Source organism: Pan paniscus, chromosome 10 (assembly GCF_029289425.2).
Source record: "Pan paniscus chromosome 10, NHGRI_mPanPan1-v2.0_pri, whole genome shotgun sequence".
In the NCBI taxonomy this organism is placed as follows: Eukaryota; Metazoa; Chordata; class Mammalia; order Primates; family Hominidae; genus Pan; species Pan paniscus.
In genome coordinates this window covers 30,692,154-30,705,244 of record NC_073259.2, presented here as the reverse complement: position 1 = coordinate 30,705,244, position 13,091 = coordinate 30,692,154, and the positions used below count along the sequence as shown (strand labels likewise).

The 13,091-nt window shown below is 35.8% G+C and overlaps 2 protein-coding genes across 10 annotated transcripts in view; one reads left to right on the top strand and one right to left on the bottom strand.

The window, feature by feature from the left end:
* DPY19L2 (dpy-19 like 2) overlaps positions 1-13,091 on the bottom strand; it is a 103,610-nt gene that overhangs the window by 86,096 nt on the left and 4,423 nt on the right. For all 9 annotated transcript variants that reach the window (XM_055096515.2, XM_055096516.2, XM_055096517.2 and 6 more), the window contains 2 exons: positions 12,544-12,631; positions 10,142-10,279 (listed from right to left, as the gene is read on the bottom strand). In XM_055096515.2, coding sequence (XP_054952490.1) covers positions 10,142-10,279; positions 12,544-12,631 — 226 coding nt within the window. The remainder of the gene's footprint in view (positions 1-10,141; positions 10,280-12,543; positions 12,632-13,091) is intronic.
* Positions 298-831, top strand: LOC117975401 (protein S100-A11-like). The gene has a single exon (XM_034935521.3). It carries the CDS (start codon positions 423-425, stop codon positions 735-737), a length of 315 nt encoding a protein of 104 aa, XP_034791412.2. The 5' UTR covers positions 298-422; the 3' UTR covers positions 738-831.

Below are 13,091 nucleotides of genomic sequence, written 5' to 3'. Positions count from 1 at the left end.
CAGAAGACTGAAACTTCACCTTTCTTTTCCCCATACACAAAAATCAACTCAAGATGAATTAAAGACTGAAACGTAAAACCTAAAACAATGAAAACCCTAGAAGAAAACAGAAAATATCATTCTGGACATAGACCCTGGCAAAAATTTCATGATGAAGATGCCAAAAGCAATTGCAACAAAACAAAGATTGACAAATGCAACCTAATTAAATTAAAGAGCTTCTGCATAGCAAAAGAAACTACCAAGGGAGTAAACAGACAACTTACAGAAAGGGAGAAAATATTTGCAAACTATTCATCTGACAAAGGTCTAATATCCAGAATCCATAAGGAACAAATCGAAAGTAAAAAAAAACCCAAATAAAAAATGGGTACTCCGTGCCACTCCCAGTCACAGCCTCCCGTGCCTTGCTCAGCTCCAACATGGCAAAAATCTCCAGCCCTACAGAGACTGTGCGGTGCATTGAGTCCCTGATAGCTGTTTTCCAGAAGTATGCTGGAAAGGATGGTTACAACTGCAATCTCTCCAAGACGGAGTTCCCAAGCTTCATGAATAAAGAGCTGGCTGCCTTTACAAAGAACCAGAAGGACCCTGGTGTCCTTGACCGCATGAAGAAACTGGATGTCAGCAGCGATGGGCAGTTAGATTTCCCAAAATTTCTTAATCTGATTGGTGGCCTAGCTGCGGCTTGCCATGACTCCTTCCTCAAGGCTGTCCCTTCCCAGAAGTGGACCTGAGGACCCCTTGGGCCTGGCCTTCAAACCCACCCCCTTTCCTTCCAGCCTTTCTGTCATCATCTCCTCCTCACAGCCCACATGTCCCCTGAGCCCAGCATACCTACCACATCATGCAGGCCCCACCTGTGGATAGTAATAATACAATGTCACTTTTTTAAAACATGAAAAAAAAAGTAGGTGAAGGACATAAACACAAATTTCTCAAAATCAGATATTTATGTGGCCATCAATCATATGAAAAAGTGTTCAACATCACTAATCATTAGAGAAATGCAAATCAAAACCACACTAACCCAATCGGAATGGCTATTATTAAAAAGTCAAAAAATGACAGATGCTGGTGAGGTTGTGGAGAAAAGGGGATGCTTATACACTGCTGGTGGGAATGTAAACTAGTTCAAACACTGTGGAAAGCAGTTTGGAAATTTCTCAAAGAACTTAAAACTGAACTACCATTTGACCCAGCAACCCCATTACTAGGTATATACCCAAAGGAATATAAATTAGCCTACCATAAAGACACATGCACATGTATGTTCACTGCAGCACTACTCACAATAGCAAAGACATGGAATCAACCTAAATGCCATCAATAGTGGAACGGATAAAGAAAATGTGGTGGTACATATACCCCATGAATATTATGCAGCCATTATAAAGAACAAGATAATGTCCTTTGCAGCAACATGGAAGGAGTTAGAGGCCAGTATGCTAAGTGAATTAATGCAGGAACGGAAAACTAAATACTCTGTGTTCTCACTTATAAGCGAAGCTAAACACTGAGTACACATGGACACAAAGAAGGGAACAACAGACACTGGGGCCTACTTGAGGGTAAAGGGTATGAGGAGGGTGAAGACTGAATAACTGCCTATTGAGTACTATGCTTATTACCTGGCTGCCAAAATACTCCATACACCAAACCCCCACTGCATGCAATTTACCTATACAGCAAACCCACACATGTATCCCATGAACGTAAAATAGAAGTTGGAAGAAGAAAAAGTGTCAGCAGAAAAGTAGAACACATAAAGAAAAGTCAAAATTTTCAGAACTCAAAAATAAAATAATCAAAATAAAAAACCTTAAATAATGGATGGCACAAGAGGAGAATGGCAGAGATAGAAGAAAATAACCAGTAAACTAGAAGACAGAACAATAGAAATTACTCAATCTGAGCAAAAGAGAAAAAAACAGATGCTAACAGAATAAACAAACAAAACAGCCCTAGGGACCTGTGGAACTTTAACAAAGGATCCTACATTCATGTCATTGGAGTCTTGGAAGGAGACGGAAAAGAGGCAGGGCTGAAAAAGAATTCAAGGAAATAATTACTGAGGCTGGTCCCAGTGGTTCATGCCTGTAATCCCAGCAGTTTGGGTGGCCAGGCAGGCAGATTGCTTGAGCCCAGGAGTTTGAGACCAGCATGAGCAACATAGTGAAACCCCATGTCTACAAAAAATTCAAAAAAATTAGCCAGGTATGGTGGTTGCCCATCTCAGGAGGCTGAGGTGGGCAGATCCCTTGATTCCAGGAGTCAGAGGTTGCAGTGAGCTGAGATTTCACCACTGCACTCCAGCCTGGGCGACAGAGTGAGATCCTGTCTCAAAATAAATAAATACATACATAAATAAATAAAAAAGAAAGAAAAAGAAATAATGACTGGACTTCCCATATATGGCAAAAGATATAAACCTAAATAATCAAGAAGCTGAGCAAATCTCAAACAGAAAAAAATCTAAACAAATCCATACTAAAACATAACATACTTTAGAAAACGTTTGAACTTTGAACATTATACTTTGATACATTTTTGAAGATGAAATTTAAAAAAATACTGAAACCAACAAGAGAGAAACAAACCCTTACCTAAAGGAGAAAAAGAATTCAACTAACAGTGGATTTCTCATTAGAAACTATGGAGGGCCAGAACAAAATGGCACAACACTTGCCGAATGCTGAAAGAAAGGAACTATCAACCCAGAATCCTATGTCCAGCAAAAATATCCTTCAGTAATGAAAAGAAACTGCATTCTGAGTTAAGAAAAACTAAAAAAAAATAAAAATAAATAAACAAACAAAAAAAAATGCAGCCAGCAGAACTTTTAGAACAGACATCTATTCTAAAAGTGTAGCTAAAGAAAATCCCCTAAACTGAAATGAAATGATAAAAGAAGGAATGTTGGAACATCAAAGAGGAAGAAATAAAAAAACATGGATAAAATAAAACAGGCTTTCACTTTCTTCCTGAGTTTATAAAATATGTGTAAAACTTGAGTTTAAAATAAGTTTGATGATTAAAACATACAGTAAAACGACAGCAGCAACAGATTGTAATAAATTGTGTTAATACAATCACTAGAACCACTAAAAAAAGCTTTGTAAAGTGATATATTTAAAAAATAGATAAATCAAAATATAACTCTAAACAATGTTCAAATAAAATGTTCTGCCACAAGAAGGTTAAAATAAAAGCAAACAGAAATTGAAAACCAAGAATAGAAACCACAAAATAAAATCGCAGACTTAAACTCTAACATATTAATAACTATATTAAATGTAAGTGGCCAATTGGTAAACATAACAATTAAGAGATACATTGACAAATTGGATTTAAAAATATTATCCAACCGTTTACAAGGAACTCGCTTCAAATATAATAATAAAGTCAGGCTGAAAGTGAAAGGATGGAAAATGATGAATTTATCATATACACAGTAATGAAAAGAAAGCAGAAGTGACGATGCCATTATCAGAAAAAAGCACACTTCAGAGCAAGCAAAATTATCAGAGAAGGAAGAAAAAGTCATTGTTAAATTATTTTTTAAAAAATTCAACAAGAAGACCCTGCAATCCTAAATGCATATGTGCCAAACATAGAGCTACAAAATATGTGAAGAAAAACAGATAGACGTCAACGGAGAAATGTACAAATACATAATTTTACTAGGAGACTTCAGAATCCCTCTGTCAAAAAACTAGAATTAGTATTTTCAACTAATTCTTTTAGTTGATAGAAGAAATAGACAGAAATTCCCCCAAAATTGAGACAAACTCAACAACACTATGCAAAAGACCCTGTTTAAGAGAATGAAAAGGCAAGCTACAGACTGGGAAAATATGTTTACAAGTCATATATATGAAAAATAATTAGCATCTATAATATATAAGGAACATCCTAAGATCCAAAATTCATAAAACAAACAATTCAAATAGAAATGGAGCAAAATACATAAAGACACGTTGCACATACAGATGGCAAATAAGCACAAAAAGATGTACACCGTCATTAACCAATAGGGAAATGCAAATTAAAGCCATAATGATATATCACTACATATGTGTAAGAATGAGTAAAATAAAAAATAGTGACAATACCAAATGCAGGTGGTGATACAGATAAACCAAATTTTGGTTGTGCTTACGTTGTATCCATTGACTACTGAGTATGTAGCACAAGGAAATTTGCATAGTTTCATTCATTCAACAAATATGATATTGAATCAACTCCATATTCCAGGAAGTAGGCACCTGGGATACAGCTAGGAAATACATAATGGGCATGGGAAAACAGTAGAAAACAAGGTCATTTGCTGAGAGTGAAAGGGGGACAGGAGGTTTGGGATAACTGGAGAGAGAAGATATGAAACAGGCATCAAGGGGTTAGCAAAAGTAAGGCTCAAGGACCATATCAGGATCTGTGGCCTATTTTTGTACCAGTAATGTGAAAAGGACATTGTTTGTTACCTTTCCCCCAGCAGTTTAAGATAAGAGAGTGTAAGACTTATAGGGGAGATAACGAAGGTGGGGGGGTGGGTTTCACGCCTTTCTCTAAGTGGCTCCTGTTCTCCCAGGCTTTACCATGGAGGATGGTTTCTGAGCACTCTTGATCTTTTGTCAGCACCTTATGAGGTCTGTGTAAAAATGTCTGTAAGCAATTGCAAATACCCTTGCTAACCCATACTAGGCATTTACCGACTGACTGGTGAACAATTTGAGCTTAATTCTTTACCATTGTGTTTACTGGCATGACCCATGTAATTAAATGCTTGTTTCTGTTCTCCTTGCGCATGCTTTATCTTTTTAATTTATTTTGGGTTATTTGATTGCCCTGTGACCTCAGCTCCCTGACCGCTTCAGGAAATGTTGTAAATTTGAAGACTGTCTGGCTTTTGTTGTTGTTGCTGCTGACATTGCTGGAAGGCCACAAGGAATGTTCTTTTTGGCTTTCTACATCCAAGGGAAAGCTGACCCAACATGATTAAATCCAACTCTCCATTTTCTCTGTGTTTATACTTGAGAATCTGATTATAGCTGGAGGAACACAATTCTGTTGGCTGGTTTTGTTCTCAATTCAAGACCGTCAACCTCAAATGAAGCCCTTGGTGCTGCCCAAGAAACTCACATTATATCCCTAGTCTATTCATTCTGTTAGATAAGAGGTCAGAAAACTTCTCCTATAAAGAGCCAGGCGATAAGTATTTTAGGCTTTGTGAGATAGTCTCTGTCTTATACTCTTTAATGTGTTTACATTTACCCCTAGGTTTGCATATGCATGTTTGGTTTGTTTATCTATTCATTCATGCATTTGTTTGATATTTATCCTTTTTGATGTTCTCTGAGTTTCTTGGATCTGTGGTTTGGTATCTGTCACTAATTTTGGAAAATTCTCAGTCATTTATTTTTCAAATGTTTATTCTACCTCATCCTTTCCTCTCCCACTGGGATTCTAATTATGCATATATTAGAATATTTGATATGGTGTCACAGCTCTTAGATGTTCTATGATTTCCTTCCTCCACTTTTTTTTCTCTTTGCATTCCTATTGACCCATCTTCAAACTCATTGATTATTTCTTCTGCTGTGCTGTCTGCTGATGAGCTCATGTAAGGCATTTTTTACTTCATTTTTTTTATATCTAGCATTTCCCTTTGATTCTTATAGTGTCCAACTCTGCTAAAATTATCTATCTGATCTTGCATATCATCTGTCTTTTCCATTTGGGTCTTTAAAATATTAATCATAGTTACTTAAATCTCCTGTCCAGTTGTTCCAATATCTGTATCTTCTTTGGGTCTGCCTGATGACTGCTCTGTCTCTTCGGACTGTGCTTTTTCTTACCTTTAGGTATGCCTCATAATTTTTGCTGAAAGTTAGACATGTTGTATAAGACAGTAGACATAGAGGTCAGTATTTTTATGCTTGAAATTAAGAACATCTTTCTTACCGTTAGGTCTTTATTGTAGGGATTTGTGTTAATCTAGTTAGGGTGGGCTGGATTTGAAGTTTGTAATTGTTATAGTTACCAAAGCTGGAGTTTGTTGCCGCTTTGGACACTAGTGATTTCAAATTCCTCTAGTGGTACCTTGTTTTGAACTTGGTTTTGGGTTTTCCTTTGTGCTGCTCCCTAGAAAGAAAATGCCTTGCAAAACTCACTCAGTCACATTCCACTGTAATTTTTACCAAAGGCTTGTTAATGTAATGGGGGAAGCGTGACAGGTTTTCTGATATTCCAATTAAGCCTCAGTCTTAGACAGGTACCGTGAATTTGGGATTTGGGGGCTGCACCCTTCATAAGTGTTCCTTCCTCAAGGAATATGACTGTTTTTTAACATTTAGGTTTTTTTTTTCCTGCCTGTTCTCTTTCACCAGCTTCACTGGATACCCACCAGTGTCCTCAGACAATGGGTTTGATACCGTTCTCCCTGCAGATCATGGCTTTCTTTTCCTTAGGAGAGATTTCACAACATGGGTGTGAGCAGAGTCTGAGCAATGATTGCTTTTCCTGTCCCCTAGCCAGCACCATAGGGAAAACTTTCTCTAAATACTTCCCCAATCTTCCCTGACAGAGCCTGCTCACCTTCACATTTCATACCAGCTCACACTAAGCCTGTAGCAGTTCATTAAAAAATGTCTGGTTTAATCTTTGTACCAGCTTATATGGCATTCAAAAGCATCTATCTCAGTCAAGCAGTTCCTATTGCAGAATGCTCAGTTCTTTGTGCTTTCTGCAGGCACCCGTCCTTCTTGAAATTTTGTGTTGGTTGTCCTCTGACTTCCGTTTTCAGAAGGGTTCAAGAAAAGGTGTTATATTGCAGTTTGTCCGGCTATTTTCCTTGTTGTAGGAATGAGAGTGCCATCATTCCAGCTCTCTTCATCACCAAATTGACACCTGAAGCCTCCAGAAGCTAAATATATAAAGAATTAAGAGTTCTTTATATATTAGGTGTATTAGCCCTTTATCTGTGAGATATATTACAAATATTTTCTCCTGGCCAGGCATGGTGGCTCACGCCTGTAATCCCAGCACTTTAGGAGGCTGAGGCAGGAGGATCACTGGAGGCCAGGAGTTTGAGACCAGCCTGGCTAACATGGTGAAACCCCGTTTCTATTAAAAATATAAAAATTAGCCAGGCATGGTGGCGCACATCTGTAATCCCAGCTATTCGGAGGCTGAGGATGGAGAATCGCTTGAACCCAGGAGGCAGAGGCTGCAGGGAGCCGAGATCACGTCACTGCACTTCAACCTGGGCAATGAAGTGAGACTCTGTCTCAAAACAAACAAAAAGAAACCAAACAAATATCTTCTCCCAGTTTGTCAACTGTCTTTTGATTTTATTTCTTTTCTTTTTTAAACTCTGCCCAGTTTTGCCTTTTCCATAGAAACCCCAATAAAAGCAATGGCCTAGGCTTTACCCTCAATACTGCTTCCACCTGACCAAACTATCTCTCTCCTGTGGCTCTGTGTGATGTGACTTGTCCTCTTCTCCAAGGAAGTATTACTCATAAATTCTTCTTTCAGCGGCACTGATCTATCTGTGTCATCACTCAGTCAACCGCATAAATTAAGACCTAGGCACAGAACAACTCTGTTTCTATTTCTATACAATTCTAGAAAATGCAAACTAAACCATAATGACAAAAAGAATATTAGTGGTTTCCTAGGGATGGGATGTGGGCGAAGAGAAATGAAGGAAGGAGGGATTACCAAGGAGCACAGGGAAACTTCGGGATGAGGGATATGCTCATTGTCTTGACTGGTGATGGTTTTGCAGGAGGGCCAAAACTAATCAAACTTTACACTTCGTCTATATGACCAGCTATCATATGTCAATTATCCCTCAATAAAGCTGTTTAAAAACATTTAGGGTATATCTACTGGAAAGTAAAACTGCTTTTAATTACAGACTGTATCATCATGTGCATAGAAAAATCCAAAGGATTCTACAAAAAAGCTACTAGAACCACTGACTTCATCGAGATGCAGGTACAAAGTTAATATTCAAAATCAACTATATTTCTATACCAAAGCAACAAAAAATGGAAAAATAAAAATTTTAAAATAATACCATTTATAATAAAAGAGTACTGGGGAAGACTGTACATTGAAAAAATACAAAACATTGCTGAGACAAATTAAAAATAATCAGCAAAATGGAGATCTATACCATGATCGTGGATTGGAAAATTCAATATTGTTAAGATGTCAATTCTTCCCAGATACATGTACAAATCCAACATAATCCCAACCAAAATCACAGCAGGTTTTTTTTTTTGAGAAATTAATAAGCTGACCCTAACATTTAGATAGAAATGCAATTTTAAAAAGGAAAAAGGTAGAGAACTATCTACTTTCAAGATTTATTCTTTCAAGACAGTGTGGTATTGGCATAATTATAGATCAAGAGAATAATAGAGTCCAGAAACAGATTCACATATAATGTGGTCAATCAATTTTCAACGATTGTACTGAGACAATTAATTCAATGGGGGAAAAGACAGTTACCACAATGGAGCATTTTTTGGCATTCCGAAAATGTTTTGTAACTCAATTGTGGTGATGGATATATAGCTTCATACATTTGTCAAAACTCAGAGAATGGTACACTCAAAATTGGCACATTTTATTACATGTAAGTCATACCTCAAAAAAGCTGATTTGGTGACAAAGATTTATATATGTTGTTGACAGAAGAACAAATCCAAATGCTTATTAAACATGGAAATATATTTATCCCCATAAATAATAAGGGAAGTACAAATTAAAAGAAAAAAGCATATCACAGCCATCATAAGAGTAAAAATCACAGGGTCTGACAATTCAAATCTAATAAGGATATGAGAAAATTCTAGACAGCAGTGTGAACTGCTACATTTGCTTCAGACAGCAATTTAGCAATATCTGGTAAAGCTGAAAAAGCACACACTCTATAACAACAATTCCACTTCTAGGTATATATCCTAGGTAAAATATTGCACATATACAGAAGAAAACCATACAAAAGTGTACATTTTAGATTACATTGCTTATAATAAAAAAATTGGAAATAATATATTAAGATGGGGAAATACATAAACTTTACAATTCATAAAACGGTTAAAATTAAAGAAATATATATATCTACAGAAAGTTCAAAAATACAATTTTGAAGAAAAAATCCTACAGTGACACATTCAGTATGAGATCATTTATGTGGACTTAAAGCATACAATAAAACAATCTCTGAAAACAGAGATTGGATGGATACACACACCAAATTTTAATAAAGGTATAAGTTGGACTAGAAGCAGAACAAAGGTGATTTTAACTGTATTTATAATATTTTAATTATTTTAAAATAGCTGATGCAAAAATAACAAAGATTAGCATTTATTTATTTTAGATGGTTGATCACACATATTTGAATATTATTTTCTAAGTCTGTAGTTTTAAGCATTTCAAAATCTAAAGAATAATAATTTTTAAAAGCTATAAAAATATGAATAAAGGACTAGAAAGCAGTAACTTTTCATTAATATGCTGGATTCTGAGACAATTTTAAACTCAACAGTAGTATTTACCATGATGTCAAATTTAGCATTTATCTTGAGTTCACAAACTGAGTTCACTAATTTTGTCTCCGTTTTTCAAATTTCTAGCATTTATAGACTACTATAACAACCATACTCTTTCAGGCTAAGTGTTGGAAAATAGTAATAGATTTCTGGCTGTGTGACTAAATAAATCTTACTTTACTAACTTAACTCCAAGATCACTATTCAAGCTCATCACTCTCACTGTCCCTTCACGTGGTCATCGTGCTCACCCATGAGGTGTCCAAAGCCAAAAGCCCATCCCTATTTAGAACTTTTTGGCTCCTATGACTCTCTTTTCCATTTGGCTTGTCTATTACCCTGGCCATTATTTACACACTAAGGTTCATTCTTCGAGTTCATGAGAGAACAGTTTCTGGGGTCTTTAAATTTTAAGAGAGGAACTTATGATATTCTACTCAACTATAAGGATACACACAATTAATAAACCTGAAACGTCCCCTCCCTTTCTTAAGAAGATTGTGCTTACTATTTTTATCTGACAAAGAGGATCACTCTACAAACATTATTTGTCTCAAATTATGACTCACCTCTGGATAAAGATGGAAGCGTTTTATTGCATTAATTACAAGAGGATATTCAGTAAGCCTGTCATTCATAATCATCCACAGTCCTTCCAAAAATGAAGGTGCTTCAATAATGGTCTTGAAGTATGAATAATAAAGTCCCTTTTTTTTTAAAAAAAAAAGACATATATTGTCAATGTAATTAAAACTTTAAAATATTTATTTTTATCACTTCTTTAGAACTTTTTGTCTGAAAAAAAAAAAAGGTTAATAATAAGACTTCCTAATCACTCCTCGCTATTTTGCATTCTTGGTCTTTAAAGAACACGTATTTTCAGGTGATCACTGTAACATTCTTTCAAATTTTCTATAGGTTTTCAAACTAAAGAGATGGAGGGATGGTCAAACAATTTAAAGAGTTTCTCTAATAATGTCTTAAAATGTGTAGACAGTATATGTTTGATTTTCCCAAATCTGGTTTTATCCCCCACATTTGAGATGCTTGAAGGTTGACATCTCATTAATTCTATCATAAACAGGGATGCCTTCATGCCTCTGTACAACTTTGCATATAGAAAATTACTTTTTTCCCCATGCTCTTAGGAAATAAAATATAATGACCATAAGCATCATGAGCAAGGAATCCAGTGCTTCTAGTTTAATTCATAGCTCCATCTAATCCTCTGTGCAAAGTGAAAGCTCAGTGTCAATTGACTACTGTTGCTCACAAATACTATGTACTAAAAAGCAGATTATTTTAGTGTCTTACACTTCAGCATATAAAATAAAGGCTTCATTAGGATAGCAAAAGTGCTGTTGAGTTAAAATTCATGGATTAACAACAGCATATTGTGTCTTATTTCCCCAACAATTTCTTGCTTTCGCTCCTAAAATCTAAAAGCAAAAAGGGCCACATTGTTTAAAATGCATTCTCCCTAAAAAATGCTATATGCTATAATCATATCTGCCTCATCCAACACGAGTAACTACTAAATTACAGGTCTGTTTTAGCTGATGTCTGAAAGGCCATTACCTCATAGTTGATTGGCAAAATATGAATTCATAAAGAATTTTCCTTTCTGCTTAGGAGGATAGCAAAGCAATACAACAATTAAAGGATATCTAATATGCAAAAGACTATATTTAAAGAAATATTAAATATATAAATAAGTTACTAGTAACAGCTATTATTTTGTGTTAAGTATTCTGCTATGTGTTGCCATTCATTATCTCCCTTCATTTTCCCTAAACCCCTCTAAGGTTGGCATTATTTCTATTGAGCAGATGAGATTACTGAGAATCTGAGAGATGACCTGACTAGCCATCATACAATAAAGTACAGAACTGCTATTAGAATCCAGTGATCTGTCACCAAAGTCCAGACTCTGCCACAGTTACACTCTTTATTTAACAATATTTTATATTCTGTCTTTGGAAATATCTTTAAAAAGTTCAAATGTCATACATATGTTAATGTATCCAATGCTTTGAAACTTTATAGGGGCAATATAGGGATGAAAATTAAAAAGCAGTGACTGAGGGGCCTGGCATAGGCAAAATCATAGAGACAGAAAATAGAGCTGGGTGTGATTAGTGTTTAGTGGGTAGAGTTTCTGTTTGGGATAGCAAAAAGTTCTGGATGTGGACAGTGGTAATAGTTGCAAGACAACACGAATGTACTTAATGTCACTGAATTGTACGCTTAAATGATAAACATTGAAATTTTTTATTACAAATTTAAATCTAAATTTTACCATAATTTAAACAAAAAGCAATGGCTAGACTGAGGAGAGCCAGTTTCAATGCTTCACTAGGCCCCCGACCAGCTGTGAGCAGATCTGGAAGATGGACGGTTGTGGTGTCTTCTAAATGTAAAATTGCACAATTTTGGCATTTGCTATCCCACTTACTCCTCACAATAATTATGTGAGATATGTACAGCACAAAACTCCATTTTAAAGATTAAGTATTGAAAAACAGAAAATTATTTAAAAATTATATAAAAAGTTATCTCTTAAAAGAGATTATCTTGAAATCAAAAGAGAGCCAAATAATAATCGTCATCATTAAAAGGCCCAGGTAAAACATGGAATCTCCTAACTGTAGCCAAAGAGAAAGCAATTTCTGATAACATCTCATTTCATTCCCCTTTATCACTTCTTCAGTGCCTTCTTTGTCCTCCTTCCTCAGCTATTATAATTCATCTTTATTATCTTAAAAAGAAGTCTGCATTAGGAAAGGGTGAGAGATAATGAAGTAACAGAAAAATAATCTCAAACACTTTACTATTTAAATAATAAACCTGGTTTATAGCTTATGAAACAGTGCAGTTGACCAGAAGTTCACTTCAATTCCTAATACATTTCTACCTCATAGTCTCGCTATTCTTAAACCACAAATTAATTCGTTAGAAGAAGAAACCTAACCATTTCAGTGCGAAAAGTCATCTCCCGTTCCAAAGATGAGAGGTGAGAGAAATGACGATCATTTTCAAAAAGTGTTACTAAATGTAACCTAGAAAAAAATGAAGTATCATATTACAATAAGAACGAGTTTCAAAAGTAACAGTAAAATAAGCAATAAGAAAGCCATAAAAAAGAAAACAATAAATTGTTATAATATTAATTTTATAATTTGCTTACTAACTTGTATGTTTTTCAGCATTTATAATCCAGTATGGCACACACCTGAAATTCCTTAACTCAGTGGTTTTTAAGCTTAATTGTGGCCGGGTACGTTGGCTCATGCCTGTAATCTCAGCACTTTGGGAGCCCGAGGCGGGCAGATCACTTGAGGTGAGGAGTTCGAGACCAGCCTTGCCAACATGATGAAACCCCGTCTCTACTAAAAACACAAAAATTAGCCAGCCATGGTAGTGCATGTCTGTAATCCTGGCTGCTAGGGAGGCTGAGGCAGGAGAATTGCTTGAACCCAGGAGGTGGAGGTTGCAGTGAGCAGAGATCATGCCACTGCA

Bases quoted from the DNA above. Each gene is read 5' to 3' on its own strand.
- LOC117975401 (XM_034935521.3), top strand. From the start codon at position 423: ATGGCAAAAATCTCCAGCCCTACAGAGACTGTGCGGTGCATTGAGTCC.